The sequence below is a fragment of the Ictalurus punctatus genome, chromosome 26 (genome assembly GCF_001660625.3).
Source record: "Ictalurus punctatus breed USDA103 chromosome 26, Coco_2.0, whole genome shotgun sequence".
Classification (NCBI taxonomy): Eukaryota; Metazoa; Chordata; class Actinopteri; order Siluriformes; family Ictaluridae; genus Ictalurus; species Ictalurus punctatus.
This window is the reverse complement of record NC_030441.2, coordinates 15,381,955-15,404,464: the sequence shown is the minus strand read 5'-3', so window position 1 is coordinate 15,404,464 and position 22,510 is coordinate 15,381,955. Positions and strand designations below refer to the sequence as shown.

The following is a 22,510-nucleotide window of genomic DNA, read 5'->3' as shown; positions in this document are numbered from 1 at the left end:
ATCACCCATGAGCCGTAAGAATCGGAAAAAGCCAGATTGGAATTCGCAAAGAAAGACAAAGATGAGCCACAAAACCCCTGGAACCGAGATTAACCTCTACAAAACTGATGGAAAGAAAAGATCTGCTCATGATCCAAAATATATAAGATCATCTGTGAAACATATTGGAGGTAGTGCCACGGATTGGGCTTGCACGGTTCTGTTTCCGGAATAGGCTCAGTAATCTTTATTGTTGATGTCCTCGTGATGGTAGCAGTAGAATGAAATCAGAGGTCTACAGAAACATTCTGTCTGCCAATTTACAGAGAAATCCATCCAATCTAATCACGAGGAACTTCATCAGGCAGCAAGACAATGATTCGAAACACACTGCCAACTCAACAAAGGACTTCATCAGGGGGAAAAAGTGGAAGGTTTGAAACCGGCCAAGTCAATAACCAGAGTTTAATCCAGATCAGAAGCATTTCATCTCCTGAAGAGGAACATGAAGGGATAACCCAACCCCCCAACCACCTCCAACCCCACCCCCCAACTGGACGGTCGTGAGTTCAAACCCCAGCACCGCCAAGCCGCCTCTGTTGTGCCCTTGAGCACGGCCCTGAACCCTGAATGTATAAATGAATTGAATGTAAGTCGATCTGGATAAGGTCGTCTGCCAAATACCGTAAATGTATAGCAAAGACAAAAACAAACTGGCCTTGCCATTCCAATACTTTCAGAGGGGACTGTATATTCACTGTGGATGAAATAGCTCTTATTGCTAGAGACGAATAAAATAAAAGTAAAGGATTAAAAGGTACTATAAAAGGTCAGTAAGGTTTCCATGATTGTGTCAAAGTATGCCCTTCATTCATCAACCCAGTTTAGAGAAAGCTTTGAAAAGGCTGCCACTGCAGTAAAATACTGAATCTATGTAATTACTCTTAGTGGAAGATCTAAACACATTTACTTTCTGCCCTCTGGTTTCCCTTTCTGGCCTCGTGGTTCTTATTATAAACCGGAGTATAAGACGTCATGCTGAGAGTTACCTCTTCGACCCTTCAAGATCCAGATGCCCCATTGTGGCAGTTCAATACGTGCTACAAGTTGCATCTTACAACTCAGCCTCTTGACAGGCAGTCCTGCTGTGAAACTACACACGAGGAGGGTGTGAGTTAACCCAAACTGGAACGAGAAAAATGCTCTAAGGAGTCCTTATAAGATATCGTGCTTCCTTTGTAAGTCACAAGCTGGTTTGTAGAGCGGACACGGAACTGCACTCGGGAAGAATGAAAAAAAAAAAGGTCAAATAAATGAACTTATTGGTCTATATGAATGGACTTAATTGCCTTTGTGTGATGTCACACCGAAGTAGAAGCATCCCGTATAAAAGGTCAGCGGAAAGGAGGCACACTTCAGAAAAGGAAGCTTCGCTTAATTCTATTGTGTCGAAGGGCCTCAATTAAAACTCCTAATTACACAAAAGAGCACTACGAATGACCTATAATCACCAATTCCCACAGTGTGAGAGCGGAAAAACGTGGGGGAGGGAGAGAAGAAAAACACAAAAGCTCAACATTGTGCAGCAAAAGCTAATATCGGCTTTGCCAGTGTCTGACGTTTGACGTGGAGCAGCATCGCTCTCTTCGTATTAGGGATGGTAAAGGACGACAGGAAAGAGATGGTAATTAGTCACGGCTTCTGTATGAATCAGTGGCAGAATGCGTGTCAATCATGCTGGCAGCTGAGGAGTGAAAAGACAGGGACAGTCACCCAAACACCACTAATTATGACAGCGAGAGCTGTCTCCGAAAAAGACGGTAAAGTCAGAGCTCCAGAGTCGACGAGGCACATATGCAAAACTTCAACAATCAACAGCACCTCAAAAGGTGGAGACTGGTTTAGGACAAAATTCAATGATTTCACTGACGTTAAACATATATAATCAAATAAGCTCAGATTATATAGATTTATGGTAAATGGTCTGCACTTTTATATAGCGCTTTTTTAACTTTAGCGGTTCTACAAAGTGCTTTACACTGTTTCTCATCCACCCACACACTCACATTCACACAGTAGCAGAGCTGCCATGTAAGGCGCTAACTTGCCCTCGGGAGCAACGTGAGGTTCAGCGTCTCGCCCAAGGACATTTCGGCACGGGAATCGAACCGCCAACCCTACGATTAGTGGACAACCCGGTCTACCACCTGATCCACAGCCGCCGTATTTATCTTGTACAGTGGCCCATAAGAGCAAAAATACGTGAACAAACCAAAAACGCAACTGCAATCAGAAAATGCGACAACCAAACTAAACACAACAACAAAACAAAAACATGAAAACAAATTCAGAAACACAACAGCAAAACAAAAACATGATAAATTCAGAAACACAACAACAAAACAAAAACATGAAAACAAATTCAGAAACACAACAGCAAAACAAAAACATGATAAATTCAGAAACACAACAACAAAACAAAAACATGATAAATTCAGAAACACAACAACAAAACAAAAACATGATAAATTCAGAAACACAACAACAAAACAAAAACATGATAACAAATTCAGAAACACAACAACAAAACAAAAACATGATAACAAATTCAGAAACACAACAGCAAAACAAAAACATAACAAATTCAGAAACACAACAACAAAACAAAAACATAACAAATTCAGAAACACAACAGCAAAACAAAAACATGAAAACAAATTCAGAAACACAACAACAAAACAAAAACATAAATTCAGAAACACAACAGCAAAACAAAAACATGATAAATTCAGAAACACAACAGCAAATCTTTTTCACTAGATTAACTAGACTGTAAAAGTTCAATTCTTAAGCCATGTCCAGTCATCAACAAGCATGTGTTTCCGTTTTAAGTTAATGATGTTGTGTTTTAGAATTTGTTTTTAGCTTTGTGGTTATGTTTTTTTTTTTTACGGATTGTTAATATGTTTTGCACTTACAGGCCACTGTACCCTTATCCTCAAGTACATTAAGTCGGCTCAACGGGTAGCCACCTCACCGCTCCAGAGTCCCTAGCTCAGGTTAAAGCTCATGTTCTCCCAATATCTGATTGCGTTTCCTCCAGGTTCTCCAGTTTCTTCCCACTTTCCTAAACATGCCAGTAGGTGTCTGTATCGAGCTCTGAGATGGACTTTTGTCCCATTTTTATTTATTCCTAATGTACCTTGCACGCAATGTTCCTGGGACAGACTCTGGATCTATCGCAACCCTTACCTGCCTGAAGCTTCCAGAACTTCTAAAAAGACTTATTTATGGGAGGTATTTTCACCTCTCCTTCAGTATACAATCAGTGTAAGCGTTTGAATGGACGGCTTCCTTCCTGTCTCTCTGCACACATTCAAAAGCCCATGCAGAATTATTTAGTGAGTGAGTAAGTATAGTATAGAGTGTGGGTAGACACGAAGTACAAGTGAGGATCTTAAGTTGCTATTGTGGGATGGAAAATGATGCTGCAAAATGCATGTGAAAGTACAGTGCTGTTGCACTCGCCAGTTTCAGCCAGTGGCAGTCATTTAAAAGGCAATTCATATACAGAATCACAGTCTTATTTTGATAGATAGAATACAGGGATTTAAAATATCTCTGCAAATCTATGTGGTCGGTCACAGACAAACCTCACTCCTTGGAACAGCATGTTTCTATCAAAATCTCAGGGCACAACTTTGAATGAAATCATCTCAATGGATTGACACATTGTGCTTGGTGTTGATTTGTTTACACTCACACCGAGAGTGTAGAAAACAAGGTAGACGTGTGAGACACATCGAGACTGACGTTTAACACTTGATCCTATCTATCTTGTCGACCAGACTCCGCCCACACACACAAGCCTTTAACGCTTACCATGAAGTGCTGGCAGCCGTGTATGATGATACAGACGCGATTTGACACATTAGAGGCCATCTGTGCTCCTGCGCTCTGGGAAAATGTCACATGCCTGATGACCAGTGTGTGTCCCTATGACTTATGGCTCTCTGTGGTGCATAAGGCATGAGCAAACAGCTATGGTGCATAAAACAGTCCACATAATAAAGACACACTCATGTGGGATAACACAACCGAAGAGAAAATACCACGAGTTCTGTCAGGCAGAACAAAAAAATAATATCTCATTAAAATTACCTATTCCTGTCAGTGGCAGTGAAGGAAGGCAAGCCGAGAAAACATGGCACAAACTCTCATATGGAGCACTGCATAATGTAGCCCTGGGGAACTGATTTATACATTCGCACTTTATGAAGGCATTGCAACTCAGATAAAGCCAGTGAGGACAATCGCATGGTTGTCTGTAACTCTGTAACTCCTTATATCTTCTAATTACTTCTTGAACCGATGGACTAGCTATATTTTTATATATATATATATATATATATATATATATATATATATATATATATATATATATATAAAGCTGTAAACGACAATCAAAGACAATCATGAGAAAAAAAAAAAGAAACAGGCTTGCTGGGAACCACTTATGCAAGACTGTTTCACTTATGTTTTAATGCTAAAACCACACAGGCTAAGACCACAATACACTTTTTTTTTTTTTTTTTTTTTTTTAAAAAGCATAATTTTAGTAGCATTAGAAGCTAAACAGTCGTCTACTACCATTACATTATAAAAAAAAAAAAGTCATAATGTCACATCAGTGCACAGGAAAGTAAAATTGGTGGACTCTGGGTATGTGTCATACATATGCCTATAAGCTTTGTGTGTGTTTGTGTGTTTGTCTGTGTATGTGTGTGTGAGTTTGTGTGTAAGAGAGAGAGAGAGAGAGAGAGAGAGAGAGAGAGAGAGAAGTCTGTAAAGAAGGATGTAAAACCTATTCTCAAGACAATAACAGATTGCACAGGCTGCATTTTTAAAATGATCGCTATGCCTGGGGACAACCCTGAGAGGGGATGGTGTGGAATGGTTTATTATCTGTGCTAAAGTAAAGACAGCACAGAGAGACGAGAGAAAAGAATAAGTCGGTTTATTTAGGCTTCAAGATGTGAACAGATGGCCACTGCATTTAAACACTGTGAGTTAAAACGATCTGGTCTAATATCTGGCCATCACGGCTTCAGTTCCGTCATTTAATACCCAGCTCCCATAAAGCGGGGGAAATCAGGTGGACTCTGGCCGGTTTGAAACCAGCTATTCATTCTGAAGATGAGTGGGAAGGCAGTCTGATAATCAGAGGCAATGAAGTCGATTTCCCCTGGTATCATGCCCAGACACCGATACAGTTTTACAGGTGGGTTGTACGAGGCCGAAAAGTCTCATTAATGAAAGCTTGGCCAGTACTTGATGGTGCGGCAAAGATATCATTTATCATGTAGTATTGCAAATGAGTCGCACAAAGGGTTGTATAATGTTGGATTATGGCTAAGGATGTAAATATTTTAGCTACACACACAAGTTCTGCACAAATTTTGGGGGTTGAGCAGCTCAGAGAACAGTGACACTCAACGTCTGCAGAGAGCTCGACGACCACAGAAGAGCACACTTTCATGGCATCGATGAATGTAGTGGTGCAAACAAAGTCAACAGTCCAAAACGCAGACCGGTGAACACAATACACAGATCGAAAGCAAAGCAACCAGACGCTGCACTTGACTTCAACCTCGCAGATACACATTAGGCCAGGAATACCAAGGCCAAAAATGACGCAAGGAAAGGATGGTCAAAGAAAACAAAGTAAAGAAGGCCAAGAAAAGGAAGGCCAAGGAAGACCAATGAAAGGAACAACATGGAAGACCAAGGAAAGGAACACTAAATATGGGGGCAGTGGGTTACTGATCGGAAGGTCGGGGGTTCAAGCCCCAGCACTGCCAAGCTGCCACTGTTGGGCCCCTGAGCAAGGCCCTTAACTCTCTCTGCTCCAGGGGCACCGTATCATGGCTGACCCTGCGCTCCGACCCCAACTTCCTGACATGTTGGGGTATGCGAAGAAAATAATTTCACTGTGCATATATATATGTGATCAATGAAGACTCATTATCATTATGACCAAGAAAAGGAAGGTCAAAGAAAACCAAGAAAAGGAAGGCCAAGGAAAAACAATGAAAGGAACACCAAGGAAAACCAAGGAAAAGGAACATCAAGGAAAGGAACAACATGAAGAAATGGAGAAATGGAGGCCAATGAAGTACAAAGAAACACTGCCAAGCTTGGTCTTGTCCTAGATCTGTCACAACCAGCAAACTATGAATAACCAAACCAGAGGTGAACCTCAACATCATTAGCATACCCTGTTGAGTGAATTCCTTGTCTAAACATTCCGTCGCTTTTCCTAACAATTCTCTCAGATGTCTGAGAACACTGGTCAGCACATCCGTAAAGCTTTATTGATCAAGCCATAAATGCAATTTCAGGCTGTTGCACACTTCCATGCTGAGGAAAAGGGCTTGAGTAACTCATCTTTAAAAGACATTTTACGTTGATATTTGCAGAAAATAAAAAAAAAAAAAAAAAAAACATTACCTTCTTTTACTTAAAAACAAATAGCTAAAAAAAGGGAAGAGCATTGGCATCCTGTATGTTTCAATTAATCTCTCGTCTTATATCTCATTTCCCAGAACTCGGCTGGCCTTTCTCCTAGCTAGATGAGGTTAGGATTTTGATCAATACAGCAAAGCTTCTCAGAAAACACATACACACAAACATACTTGAGTTCTGCAGCCCACACATTTTTCAAGAGGTTGTGAACTCTGTAAAGACTCCCCACTCAAGCTGCAGGTTTGATAAAGTACCCAACAGAGATTTGAGCAGTAAAGCCCGAATGAGGAAAATCCCTATATTGGGCCGCTGTACAAATAGATGAAAACACACACACACACACACACACACATACACACACACACACACACGCATATGCTCACACACCTATACAGCTTCTGACAAAATAGTTTCTGAAAGAAACCGACCATAAAAGGACGCATGCCCTTGTGAACTACACAATCATGATTCTGACCTTACTTTAATAGCTTCAGCGATTATACAAACTGCCCACTGAGGTTTCAGTAACAAACAAGTCTTTATATGCCATATAGAAAATATACTGCAACCACAGTTCAGCAAGCCAAATGCTTTAATGTTTATCGGATCAAATACAAAGAGACCCGCCAAATCTCAAGCATGTGCAACAAAGCTGACTGTGTTTCGGTCAGATTCTTGCTCAAATCGCATCATGTCTGAAATAGTTTTATTGCTGATAATGCTAACAAACAGGCTGGTGTGATAAAATGATTTTTTTTGTCCCTTCACGATCTTAAATAGCCATCATATTTAGTGACATTTACTCCGATTATATTATATTACCTGACCTGTTAACCACTTTGCATAGGAGTTCTGCAACTGAACGTCGGAGTACACAAGTTATCATTCAAAAACATTCCAAAATAACTATGTAAATCTAATGGAAGTAACCGGAAAACAGAGTTGTTTGATGGTGCATCACTCCTTGGAACAACCGTACTATCTAATGTCAATCAAATAACATCAATCCTGTTGAGTCTGGGTGATGTTCTGATGGCTGGCTTGTTTGAACCCAAACACAGCCATCTACCAATTATATCTAGTGTATACTTGTGTGTTCTACAGAATATATTTGTGAAAGTAGATGGACAAAGTAGACCAGAATTGTTTGTGGCAGGTCAGGAATGTAGGTTAAATTTCCCTCGGTGTCCCTGGGGTGCACTGACTCACTGGCTGTTTGTGCGGTTTTCTCAATGTGGTAAAAGGAATCAGAGATGTAACCCCATAGAAACCCAGAACCTCAATCAAGTCCAGACAGGATGTTGAAGGACACTGGGCCTGATGGACTACGCTGCATTTTCACCAAATCTACAAAACACACAATGATGCAAAGTGCACCTGTCTGCATGATAACATGCATCTGGAGAGAAAAGGGAAAAAAACATGGAAAGGTAATGCAAGAACTGGTGGAGACATGTGAAAAGCATCTGATTACACATTCCATTCAGTATAGTAAACACTATACAAATAGTCTTGGCCAAGTTTTGAGAACTATTTTCTTCAACTCTGGTGCTGGTTGTTTTGTTGTTGTTTTTTTCTGTATTTTGTTCACAATTTGGTCAACTGGCACTACTCCACATTCCCCACCCCACACCTCCACAAGCCACCTCTTCCCTATCAGACAACAGCTACCAACCCCAGTGGGTAAGAGCAAGCATGTGCTTCCTCTGAGGCACATGAAGCCAGCCTCCTCATCTTTTTGCTGTGTCCAGAGCAGTGTAAGGAACACTTGAAGGAACATGCTATCTGCCCTCTTCTGGATTCATAGACAGCCATGATTGGTGTCACTCTCATTGACAAAGGACAAAGAAGATGCCATCCTTCTCACACAGACAGCAGGGGCAATTTTGCACCCCTCATTCACGGCCACGGGTAGCAGTGGCATTGTCGGGATTTGAACTCACGGTCTCGCATTTTGAGTCTGCGCTGTGCCTCCTCGTGTACCTGTATCCAACCCAAAACCATTAATGCCACATTAATGCAATTAATGCGAAATCATTACTGTCACTTGATTGAAAAATAATCATAACAAAAATGCACACCGACCCTCTTTCAGCTGGTAATGTACTGGTATTTCCACAGATGACGATGGAATACAATTCGCTGTCCTTATGAGCGATGGCAGCAGAACGTAGCTCCCACCTGTGTACATGAACTCTCACTCTTCACATTAATCCAAATGGAACCCACCCTTTGCAAAGTGTGGTTCCCTTCAGGCCGTTTTCACCCAGGTGTTGACAAGTTAAAAAAAAAAAAGGATGGGGTCCGTTCCCTAGCCTCTGGTCAGAATAGAGATGAACGAGCCCCTGTTTGTTCATTACTCACCTGTGAGCTGGTGCTTCTGTACCTCGGGAAAGAAAGCCTACTTGGTATTCATTATCAGTAACCCTATCTAACATCTTCCCATGAATCAAAAGGAGTCCAGACATCCTCGTTCACACTCTTTGCTCTTACTAATGCTCACGTTGCTAATGCAAACCAGTCAGATGTAGCTAGGTCAATTCTTGGTTTTCTCCGTCCGGATCAGAAGCCACATACCGATCACGCTTGAGAAGTACGCTTGTATAATGATCAGAAATTAAATCTTGATCTAAGGCACCCTTTGAAGAACAAGCTCTCACATTTACGGATGCAAGAACGCAAGCGCAGACCCAGCCATCACATATGGTATGACCGGTGAAAAATGGAGAAAAATCTACAGTTGTAAGGTAGTGGTTTTATTTATTTATTTATTTATTTATTTATTTATTTATTTATATTTTGAAATGAGAACACAAGAAAGAGGATTTTACTTTATTTACTCATGTTTAACTGTTTCTACTTGCTTCATGACACAAAGCCTGGACATCAAATATTCATGAATCCAAGATATGAAAGAATACCGCAGCCCACTGCAGTACATTTCGACATGAACCGAGTCGACCTGGAAATACAGATGTGCACTCTAGAGCCTTATTCAGTTTTCATAGAAGATATGATAAAAGTTGGATCAGCATGGGAAGAAATTTTGGCATCTGGAAAAAAAAATCCTGCTGATCTCGTCCTCCTTCCCCACCCCTCTCTCCTTCATTTTAAACGTAGTGATCCCATACGAGCGATCTTTAATCTTCGCGGTAATTCCACTGACACACGTCCGGGTCATTCATTGATTAATCCTTCCTCAATTTGAGCCCCAAAAATGAATCTGAAATGATGAGAATTAGTTGAATACGACACATTTTTCTTATAATGACTGTTTTAAAGCTAAATAAATAAATAAATAAATAAATAAATAAATAAATAAATAAAATGCATTTATTTTAAAATGAATTTACATTAAAAAAAAAAAAAAAACAACAAAATTGCTCCTGAATGCTTCAATAAATGTGTTAAATTAGGCGTTTGGAAGCAATTAAAAAACTGGTCAATATACAGACCTGGTTAATGTGATCTGTTCTTGGTTTCACTAATGTGAATTTAATTGTATTTTTTTTTGTAGGTGATACAATAAACAACGCCGGCTTTGATACATAATAAGTGATGGGTTCGGAAATGCTTTTTACAGTTATTAGGGATCGTTTACGTCACTTGTGACAAGCAAGTCTGATGTTTTGTCTTGTTAAAAGTCCTCACTCTACGAGTTTACATTCGCCACTCTGGAAAAAAAAATGTCTCATGTAGGCGGGGCTTAACAGTGATTTACTAGATTTTCATTGACTAGTGAGATTTGGATCGACAGCTCGAGTTTCAAGTTGAGGAGGAGGAGGAGGAGGATGACGACGACTCTGATGATTGTGCCGCTCCTGAGAGCTAACCTCAAACGTTAATTACAAACTAGTACACTGACTAAGTAAGTAAGTGTAAACAGTATAAGTACACAGAGAACCGCATCCAGAACGCTCTTCAAAATTCACGCCACTGAAGTCTCTACTTCCTGGTCAGGGAGCTGTCGATCCAAACCTCACCAACCAAAGGAGAGTAAATCGCCGGTAAGCCCGTTGGAGTGAACGGTGAACGTTTAGAGTTTATGTTGAAGATGTTTTATCAGGTGGCTTGTATTGTATGATAGTTCTTCCTCTTGATATTTTCGCAAACAGCGATTTTGCAGTCTGCTTTCCTTTGATTCGTCATCATTAATTGTGAAATGCATCCAGATCACTGTCATGTCATGTCATGTCATGTCATGTCGTCCGGTCATTACCGTGACAATTAACGCTTATCTTACGTCAAACGCGATCACCTGGTATCTATGCATCCCTAGTGGAAAGCGTTCTCGTGTAAGTACTCGAGACTGCAGAATAATTCAAAGCAGAGGATCTGGCATTAATTATTCAATGGGTTTAAAGAAGGGCTGCTATCAACATGTCAAATTGTGAAAAACTGTACTGGTTCAAAATCAAGATTCCGGTGAAAGAGATTTCTCTTTAGAGATTTAAATGAGCATAAATTCCAGTGAGCGCGTTAGCGCCGAAAAGGTACGCAAATGCGAAACATTTAATCTATTCTTAACTGCAGCTTGAGGATATGCCAAGTGGTATAAAAGAAGGTTTACAATTTCACACCAACAGTAAGCGAATTGGGAGTGCTAATGGCAGGGGAATGGAGGGAGGAAGTGAGGAAGGCAGGGATGAGGAAAAAGAGAAGGAGGGCATGCTCTATTGCGTAACTCCAGCTAAGCTCTGAAAAGTAATGCTAAAGATTTTGATAAGAATGCAGTGGAGTGGTGCAGGTGGCAGGATTCATGCTAAGTATTCATGCAAGCCTGCCTTTTATCTCTCTCCCTTTGTCTCCCTTTTTCTCTCTCCATCACGTTCGGCCTCCTTCTGTCATTGTCTGTCACGTCTGCACGACGTGACCAACTCTTTCCTTCGCTCTCTCTCTCTCTCTCTCTCTCTCTGAGATGTTTCTGCAGACTGAGAGGTGCATGTGCAGTTCACCTGAATTCCCGAGCACCTCACCTTAATAACTTTTTTTTTTTTTTTAAAGAAAGAAACGAAAAACAAAGCGCTGGAGCTGTACGGGTGCGACACGACGCCTTCTAAGCCAGATGAACAAATGTTTCATGAGCGGCAAGACAAAAAGAGATCCAGGATCAATGGGTTCCGATTATGACTTCAGCCCTCTGGGAGCTTCGCTTGTGCGAGAACCCCCTGGTGAGACACTTAGCTGCTCGCCTAACTACTTTTAAAAAAGAAATCCTTTTATCCGTCTAAATGTCTCGTTTCCATTCCTCCTGTATCCTCCTCTAGTCTTTTTTGTCTCTTTCTTGTTCTTTCTTCTTTTTTTTCCATCTACATCTACTATTATTCTTGTCTTTTTCGCTCTTGCTTTCTCATCACATCGGTGTGCCAGCGAGGGGCACAACATCATTCACGATTCCTCTGAGCACCATGTGGAGTCTCTCTCTCCTTCTCTCTCTCTCTCTATCTCTCTCTCTCTATGCACCGCATTTATATCTCATCAGGAGAACCGCAGCACTATTTAACACCTGGCTGCCCGTCGTCCTTCCTAGATCTTCAGGAAAGTTCAATCATTTAAGATGATTTATCAAACATTTCAGTCCTGAAGTGGCAGAAAGCAAAATTTGTGGCAGATCTACTGAATTTAAATCAAAATGCTCACAGTGAAAAACATACAAACAAGCAGGTTTGCATAAAGTTTTGATCACAATATAAGGAAGCAATAAAACATGACTGCTATAGGAAAATATTGCTATAATATACAGTAGGAAATCATATAGGAACATGCCTGGGAACATTGTACATGTGGAAAGGAATCACAGTGCACTTGCTTAGGATCAGGAGCATCACGTTAGAACTACAGTGTTGATTGGATCTATGTGTCTAGAAGTGTCATGGTGTAAGGTTTCTTTTTTTTGTATTTACACAAAGTTCTCACCTTGAGGTGTATGAGTAACATAAGGTTGTAGCTTGGGTTACTAACCATGTGTGTGTGAGAGAGAAAGAGAGAGAGAGAGAGAGAGAGAGAGAGTCATGTAATGGGTTTGAGAAGGATACAAGTGCTGTTAAGAGCTTTATTGAAGAGAGAGAGGCCGACAAATCCAAGAACGCAAGGCAAAGCCGTGATCAAAAACAAATGAGGAGTCAGGCGATTAGCAAACGGGCATAAACTGGACTTAGTCAAGAATCGAGAAACAAGGACGAGAACAGGGCAAAACCATGAAACGAAAAAAATGAGGATCAAAAGGCTTGGTGCGGTACAGATACTCGATACCTCGTGCTGAACAAAGACACGTGAGGGGTTTAAATAATGAACGTAATTAACTGTAAAACAAAAAACAGCTGTGAATAACGATGACACGTGAGCGAGACAACCAATAAGAAGACAGGGGCAGAGACAAGACATAAACCATAACAAAACACGAGTGTCAAAAGTAAACAAAGTCAAAGTCGATGAAAATCCAGAAGCGTGTGCTGTCACGCTCCGGGCAGTTCATGTGCACTGGATGCTTCAACACTTAGCACGAGGGGAAACGAGAGAGACAGAGAGAGAGAGAGACAGAGAGAGAGAGAGGGGGAGATCTTGTTTTATAAGAAACAAAAATGCATTTAAATTGTTTTTTAGCATAATAAAAGCACTCTAATTCTGCAAATCTATGAACCTGAATTCATAATGGAGTTCAGCTGGATTAGACACAACCAGGCCTGATTACTGCAAACCCTATACCATCAAATCAACACTTAAATAAAACTTTTTCAATAGCATGAAGTAGGGCTGCACAATTAATCGGATATCGATCACGATTACGATTTTGACTGCCCACGATTAAATTAACATGATCGACTGCGATATTAACATTTAAATTTCGTCCTCCGTGAAATAGAAAACTCCGCTGCAGATCAAATCAAGCGCTTCCTACACTTACAGCCGATCGCCATAGAGTGGCGCAGGGATGACGTCATTTTGTAACGCCAAAACCAGCAAACGGGGTTAGCATTTTAGCACTCGAGCGGCCAGCTTCGCTGCGCGCTCCAGGACTTTGCACGAGGGGAAATCATGAAACTAACATCATGCAAAATTGAACTACAGAGGTTGTCGGGGACATTAAACATCATCACGCCGAACAGGAAAAACTCTGCAGATAAACTCAGGGCTCTACAGTGCGATCATTTCACTCTTGATTGAAAAGTATTTTGTGCAACTGTGAATAAATATTTATTCGCAGCGGTATGAGTGACCTGTTCGGAGTTGTATAATACAATCGGAATAAAAACTACAGGCAGTCCAAAATGCATCTACACCGCGCGACAGTTACTTTCACACTGCTTTTCATCACCTCAGTAAACCGAAGAAGTGTGTAAATACTGCAGAGGCATTGCGTGGAGTAATTAATAATAATGCTAATGCTACAAGGTGGGTTTAATTCAAACTTCTTTATTAAATAATTCCTCACCAATCATAATCAAGAGTAGCAACTGTTCGGTCTGTAAACATGCAGTACGCTGCTGCTCTCCTTCACTAACTCTAATTCACTTCATTTAAACTCACGGTTGCCAGATATCACTATAACTCCAGTTTCCATGTTTTGATTTAACCCCCCCCCCGAAACACAACATTATCAGCTGACATGGACACTGTACTGGGGGAACCGATCTAAAAGGAACAACTGATAAACAAACAAACAGAAAACTAATAAAATGTAAATATCAAAAATGTGCTTAGTTATAAATAAATAATTTTATATAAAAAAATAGATATTATAATAACTTCATAAAATATAAATAAAATGAGAAATGAAATGATGTGTAATTACTATGGGTTGCATTTAATATCAATTTGACATTAAGCTTAGTTCGCTATCTCCTTAGAAAGCTATTAGCCTTTTTCCTAATATGCATCATGCTTGTGTTAGTCTACTTTTAATTAGGACTCTTTGTTGTTTAAGATATTTTAAAATACATATTTTGTGCTTGTTTATTTATCAATTAACCAACAGTATTTATCATTGCTATTATTTTAATTTAATTAACAGTGACCATGAGCAGAGAGCTTACATTTAACTGTTTATGACCTCCTGATTAAAGTTTAAATAAAAAAAAGACTGGTATCTGGATCGGTTTCGGTCGTACAAATCCTGATCGGTGCATCCCTTAATGAACACCATTGAACTAAAGTTCTTTGCAATGAACTCACCCAATCACATCCTATATTAGATTATTCAGATATATACACAATATACACAGAGCGGTTCGAGAACTGACTCCAGCCCAGAACCATGACAGTGGAAAATGTCTAATAGTGTAGCTTTATATATATTTAAGATGAGCAGACTTCAAACAGTGAACATTGAGGTTTATTATATTCGTTTACAAGGTGGAACAGGTTAACCGTTGTTTTTTGCATACAGTCTGTAAAATTAACTGAAAATGTTAAATTTAGTTTATCAGAAGGCAAATTAATGTGTCTTGGCTCACACTATGTTCCTAAATTCTGTCATAATTGTCCAGCTCAAATTTTCTCATGCCTACTTATATTTACTTATATTGTGGCACATTAACGTTACCATCTCTAAAAAAATAAAAATAAAAAATGTAAAAAAGAAGAAAAAAAAAAAAAAACACAACAAAAACCCTAAACTTCAACTATGCTCCTAAATTTTTGTAATTAGGAGCACAAGTGCTCCTAAAAGAAATTGTCTTGCGTCTCTCCTCCTGTAAACACTGTTAAAGATTTGTACATTAGCAGGAATGTAGCACAACATGGAGGTGAAAGCAACGGTCTGTTTATTTAAATGTGAAAGTGCAATCCATGGAAGAGTGGTGAGGTGAAAACCACTGCTAACCCAGAAGAACATTAAGGCTCGTCTGAATTTTGCCAAAACACTCCTTTATGATCCTCAAACCTTTTGGGAGAATGTTCTGTGGACTGATGAGTCGAAAGTGAAACTGTTTAGAAGACACGTTACATCTAGCATAAACCAAACAAAAATATCATCATACCTACGATCAAGCATGGTGGAGGTAGTGTAATGATGTGAGGATGCTTTGCTGCTTCAGGGCCTGGGCAATAATTTAGGTTAACATGAATTCTCTACCAGAAAATCCTAAAGGAGAATGTCTGGTCTTCAGTCCGTAAGTTGAAACTCAAGCGCAAATGGATTACGCAGCAAGACGATGATCCAAAGCACAGGACTAAGTCCTAGTCCCAGAAGTAAATGAAAGACTGATCTCCAGTTATCGGAAGCAGTTTGGTTGCAGTTATAAGATCTAAAACTATTTACTATGAGATATAAACAAAAAAAGAAGAAATCAGATACTTCTTCACAGCACTGTACGTAAGAAGTAAAATCTTAAAATCTTGGATCTTGAAATGTTAGGTGAAATTCTCCCTCACACCTTTTATTGTTAACGCTTTGTGTTTCACTTTATTAAGTGATCATGTTGGTGAAGATATTTGAAACTGCAGACACATGGATTGAACATCCCAGTTTTAAAAACTGTTATTTTTTTCCCCCAGGAATCAGTGTCAAGGTAAACATTTAGTAAAACCAGGATCTCTCTCTCTCTCTCTCTCTCTCTCTCTCTCTCTCTCAATAAGTATATTGTTCTTACACACACGCGCACACACACACACTCTTTCACAGTACAACTTGAGAGGCGTTCACCTACGCACAAGACTCATTAATGGCAGAAAGAAGTGGTCTAAAGAGGGTTACAAATTTTTTTTTATCGAGTTCATGACGACAGTGCACACTGCCACAAAAGCAATAAAACCTACGCAATTAATGGAGACGAAATGAACGATTTGCCCAAACGCCTGTTGACCAAGAACATTATCAACTTACAGAACTACACGGTGTGCGACTGTTTCCTCTCTCACAGTCCCATCTTCATTATTCACTACAGGTATGCCTTATGGGTTCTGTGCTTCATGAAGAGGTTCTTTGAAAAGGAAAACGTTTGTAATGTTCTACACAGAACATTTCATGCCCTCTCTACAGACTTTGACGGTGGCATGGTTGTTGTTGCCACATGAGCTGGTTTGAGTATTTCAGAAACTGCTGATTTCTTAGATTTTTCACACACAACAGTCTGTAGAGTTTATACAGACTGGTTCAGAAAAAAATAAAATAAATCATCCAGCGAACGGCAATTCTGAGGAAGAAAACTTCTTGTGATGATAGAGGTATGAGGAGACTTCTTGAAGATGACAGGAAGGCTACGGTAACTCCGAAAGTCTGAGTGTAGTAGGCTAGTTTAGCCTGAGTGTAGTTGGCTAGTTTAGCCTGAATGGTCTGAATGGTCACAGATTTCACTCTATAGCCTGTAATCTGTGTTCTGGAAGTGAAAGACTGAAGTTTTAAATTGAAAAATGAGAAAGTAGCACTGTATTAAAAACAGAAATGAGGATCCTGAAAGGATTTAGTCATACAGGAATCTCATGTCTTAGCGTAGCACTACGTAATTTGTCTTGCATGGTAATGAAAATAACTTAGCAATAGTTAAGTAGACAACTTTAAGTAGACAAAGTGTTAGCTTAGCAATATGTCGGGAAAACACAGTTTGTTTGAACACCTCAAATTACCCAATTCTGAGAGAGAGAAGAAAATGCTGGCAGATATTATCCTCTGATCACAATGTTGTCGTGCAGATGAAGGTTGATTTATGTGTGTTACTATGATATAATTATAATAAAGACAGTGAGAGAGAGAGAGAGAGAGAGAGAGAGAGAGAGAGAGAGAGTTTGACATTACTGTTACAGTTATTGCTCTGTGTTTCTCCTCTCCCTGTGGCGAATACTCCTTCTCTTTTTTTTATTAGGTTTTACAGCATTGTAAACTGAAACGTGTGTCTTGTTAATCCCCATCTGCAGATGACTTTCCTGTCAGACTTCCTTAGCGCGTTTATACAAGGCAATTAAACAGAAAAATGGGAGGCTTTGAGTAGAATAAATCTGCTAGGGTTTTATTTTATTATTTTTTTTCCTGTAGATTCCCTCTCAGCTACCCGTGTACTGGGCTAAATTAAACAACTCTACCATTTGATTTTAACCAATTACCTTCAACAAACTCTGCTGCTGTGTTTGAAAATGCAGCGTTTATATAAAATGGTGGGTTAATTATTACAGATGAGACCATGAGAATAAAATCAGTTGTACTTGTGCCGTGGAATACAGTAATTAGAATAAGTAAACCTGTTCAATTTGACCGAATGTAGACTAAACAGTCAAAAACAAGTTGGACTTGCTGCTAAATATCTCTACAATCAAGTCACATTTCTTAGTTTCTTAGCCAATGCCATGTGAGAGAAATTATAGACGTATGACATGAGACGAAGAGATAAATTTACAGTGCAAAAGTTTGCACCCCCCATGGTTTTTAAAGAGGAATGTTTGGATTGTCCAAATATGCACCGTGACAAACCAATGCAAGAGACAGAATGGCAATTATTCAGGAAAGATGAACGCAATATTATCTGTTCGGAAAACTTCTGACTCTTACACAGTACTGAGGTCTGAGATGTCAAAAAATGTTCAGAAAACCTCACCCTATAAAGAGTTATATTCGGCTTCAACAATTATATGTTTTTCTTTGTTATATAACAAGTTTTTAATCAGTTTATTATTAGGTTTAAAATCATGTCACGCCGCAACTGCTAAACAAAGTCCTGTGAATTATCTGTTGCCATAGAAACAACAATGTATTAGAATGAGCGTATACATCGTTATAAACCTGCTATTCGTCTTGGAGACGGAAGTACTTGTCAGAGCTGCTGTGATGGAAAATGAATCACCACATTGTGACGGATTGGAATAAATAATTCTGCAAGGCTGTGGTATAAACTGGAAATGACAGTCGTGAATGTCTTACCTGTTCTGGGTTCGCCGGGGGGTCAAACCTGCTGGCACACACCAAGAACGAGTCAGGCTGAGGCTTTCCATTCTTCACTTCTGGGTCATCTCCGAGAACGACATGGTTGAACAGGCTGAAGAAGCCTTTATGGCGGCTTGTCTTCATCTGGAAGGTCACGCCGGCCGAGCTGGTAGCCACGGCGATGGGGATTTTGTGCTTATGGAGATGTGTGACCAGCTTCTCCACACCTGGTCATTGAAATGGAAATACGGCCTGTTAGAACAGAGACGGTCAGGACGGAGACCCAAGGGCCATAACAGGTGGCGTCCGATTGGATTTACACTTCAAGTTGGAAACTGTCACGTAATTAGAAGCGCTCCTTGACCCGTGCTTTATTATCCTGAACACTGAACTGATGAAGATGGCTTTTTAAGAGGCGCCACATTACTTTGTTCTGCTCGAATGTGCATGGACTACACATTACCCTATACCAGGCACAGGCTCCCATTATTATTTTTTTCTGCTGTGAAATTCATGCTCGGTGAACAAAAGGTAAAATGAGCTAGCTCTGGGGTGCCTGCCCAGATCGCAGCGAAAGGTCACAGTGGTTGCTCGAGCTCAGAGGCGCTCTGCATAATGCGCGCTGCTTTATCAAAAGTTAGTTAAGCGCTAATTAAGAAAGCACGAGCGCTAGAATCAGCGATTGTCATGACCTTTCGCAATTACTTCAGCAGCCTCTCTCTCTCTCTGATCACGCTGGTTTTACAGTCATTCATCAAATGCAAGTTTCTCAGCATATATAACTGCAAAGCGGTAGATGCAGTCCTGGAAGCAAGACGGAAGAAAGACCACATCGCATTGACATTACATTTACATTTATTCATTTTCGTCCAAAGCGACTTACAAGTGAGGCCAGTACAAGCATCTAGCTGATGGTTAAAAGTCTCGCTCAAGTGGCTAAAAATAGCTCTCTGGTTGACCAGGGATTTAAATTCACAACCGAAATCTCCTGTAAAGTACCTGGCATCAGTGAAGCGGAGGGGAAAAGACGTTCCTGTATTGTTCTGCTCTCTTCCAGCAGCTCCTCGCTCGTCATGGGCAGTTCCAGAGAGTCTCGGATGATCCTGGCCGCGTCCAACGCCTTCTTTCCCATCACTGTGGACTTGACCTCCCATGTGTACGTCTTCCCAAACCGATCACAGATCTCCTGGAAAGAGAGTGTGTACAACCTCTCTGTATCTGCACAGTAAGAGAAACAGATAGTCGATAAACCTCGCCAACGATTGTAAGAGACAAGGTCTCAAGGAGGAAATAAAATGTAGTCCAGGCATGCAGCGTTTCTCACGGAGGATCCGATCACTCCTGTACACTTTTCTGGCCACAAACTTCAGGATCAAGGGGGTTGAAATCTGACTTGTTATTCACACGTAACTACAGACATTCAACAAGAAAACAAACGCTGATCTTTTCTGCGCAAGAGAGAGTCACTGAATTAAAAAGAGTTCATAGCATCGTGTCTTGAAAGGTGGTTTAGGAGTTTTGTCTGAAACAGTGAGCAGGGAGTAAGACTATGCTACTATAACTGGAGACATATTAGATCTCTTTAACAACTTTATTTAAAAATAGAGACTAGCAACAAATCTAGCGACATTTTTTGCACAGACATTAATGAATGTCCCAATGACCAATCACTGATCACTACTGTTCCCAAGATCAATCACTGATCTTCACTGATCCCAACAATCACTTAACCATTGTTCCCAAAGATCAATCACTTATCACTATTATTCCCAAGACTCAACACTGATCAACATGGTTCTTAACAACCAATCACTGATCAGCATGTTTCCTAACAACCAATCACCGATTACCACTGTTCCCAATAACTAATCATTGACCACCATTTATCCCAACAACCAATCACTGATCAGTATGGTTCCTAACAACCAATCACTGATTACCATTGTTGCCAACAACTAATCACTGACCACCATTGTTCCCAACGACCAATCACTGATCAGCATGGTTCCTAACAACCAATCACTGATCAGCATGGTTCCTAACGACCAATCACTGATTACCACTGTTCCCAATAACTAATAATTGACCACATTGATCCCAACAACCAATCACTGATCACCATTGTTCTTAATGACTAATCCCTGATCACCACAGTTTGTCTCACTCTCATTTTTTCCCCCTTTGTTTTAAACTCTCTCCTTGGTGATATTTACCAGTAACAAAAGCAAGTCACTTTTACCAAAACCATTTTCCTTGGTGTCTATTTCCTGACTACTCACTGCCAATGTTTCTTTATGTCTGCCTTCTTGATAGCCATGATAATATTTTGTCAATATATATTTTGCAAATTTATAAAAATAGTATATTCTGATAAAACTCTATTCTATTTAAAGTGTCTTAAGTGAAAAAAAAACCCTTCTTTATGAAACACCATTTGATGAGCAAATGGCCATGACGACTCTACTAATATACGAATTATTCTGAGATGTCATCCGGCGACTTCTAGCAACTTTCAGGGCATGCATTAGATACTTCCCCCTGAAAAGACTTAGCAGCCCTGCTGAGATGAAATATCCACATACACCAGGTACTGCACCAAAGGTTCTCCTCTCGCCCCCTCAAACCCATCGATCACTGGTTATATTACTTTTGTGCCTCACTGAAGCAGTTTTTGGAAAATGGCCCAGGCGAGGGCAAGACCCCAGTGACAGGACACGCAACTGCACTCCAGGCACACGACTTTACTCCGTGTGCCACCCAGAGCCCGAATGAAATACAATTATTATACACACTGGTCACGAGGGCACATGTACAGTCTGAGGGCAAAATGGCAGAGGTGCAATTGCCTGCCCTGTAGCACACTTCTATTGCATATGTGATGTGCTAATCTGGTCTAACACTCTCTCTCTCACACACACACACACACACACACATTTTAACTTGGGAAGTGTTCAAGGGGACTAATTTAGCAAGACTAGAATACAGTACAGAAATTCAAAAGTCTCAAGGCGTAACCCAATATTGATTCCTAACATTACCTAGTAGTACACTAGATAAGGTGGTAAAGCCATTACGTCATACGCAATGCAGTGTGCGCGTACAGGAAGTAGTGCACGTCAAAGGCGGAAGTGTTCAGCTGAACATTGATCTGTCAAAGGAGGCCAGGGAGCAAACATTTTAGGTGTATACACAATGTAAACCAAAAAGTAGTATTTTGGAAGTGATGCCGGCACACTTACGTCATAACTATTAGTGTTTGTTTATTCGTTTGAATGGACGTGCCCATTTATTTACAGCTAAACAAGAGAAGCCGGTAACCCACGAAAACTCTTCTCGAGTAAATAAACACATCACCCACCTAACAACAACCCGTCCATGTCGAAAAGCACATGCGAGACCGGTTTATAAGATGCCATTGGAAAACAGTAACCTTATTTTTCACGCACACACCTATAAGCTGTTCTTATCATATACAAGCTCATAGGAAAGGCGAGTCAAGTCTATTACACCGGGGAAAAAATGGTGGCCAAAAAAAACTTAACGCGAGAGGGTATCGGGTAGTTTAAACTATAATTTTTATCAGTTAAATTAATTATAATAATTCAATTCATTTTAAGTCATTATAGAGTTCTTATGAATCATAAAACGTTTACGCTTAAAATTATTTACGTTTAAAATATGTCTAGATTTAACAGTAATAACGGTCGAAACTCTGATATACTTATAGTGGTCCAACATGTTTCCGCAGTGGATTATGGGAAATGTAGTTGCTATTTGCTCGGGAGCAAGCAGAATGGCTCAGTTATACAATATACTAAACAAGAAATTGGGTTGTTTTTTTTTTTGTTTTTTTGTATGTTTCTTTGTTTATTGTGAATATATTATGTGGCATAATATACGATGATATATATGAAAATAAATTTAGAATGAGGCTGGAAAACAGCACTAATTTATTCCACATCAAAATACACACATCTCTTTCATATTATAATAATTATTATTTATTTATTTTTTAGCATTTGTTCTTAGTCTTTCTGTGTGGCTACAGTAATTCATAGTGTTCAACTATGTATATTTCATTGGTGGGCTGCTGCACTCACAGACAATAGCCTCTTAATTATATAAAAACACAGTGTATCACGCAAATGAGTGGGA

General features: G+C 39.9%; 1 protein-coding gene across 2 annotated transcripts in view; it reads right to left on the bottom strand.

Moving 5' to 3' along the window:
- pudp (pseudouridine 5'-phosphatase) overlaps positions 1–21,872 on the bottom strand; it is a 65,870-nt gene extending 43,998 nt beyond the window's left edge. Inside the window, exons 1-3 of one of the 2 annotated variants that reach the window (XM_047151133.2) lie at positions 21,714–21,872; positions 19,355–19,573; positions 18,353–18,582 (exon numbers count right to left, since the gene is read on the bottom strand). In XM_047151133.2, coding sequence (XP_047007089.1) covers positions 18,353–18,582; positions 19,355–19,573; positions 21,714–21,771 — 507 coding nt within the window. In that variant the 5' untranslated portion in view covers positions 21,772–21,872. 2 annotated transcript variants of the gene reach the window in all.
- Positions 21,873–22,510: the final 638 nt, after the last annotated feature.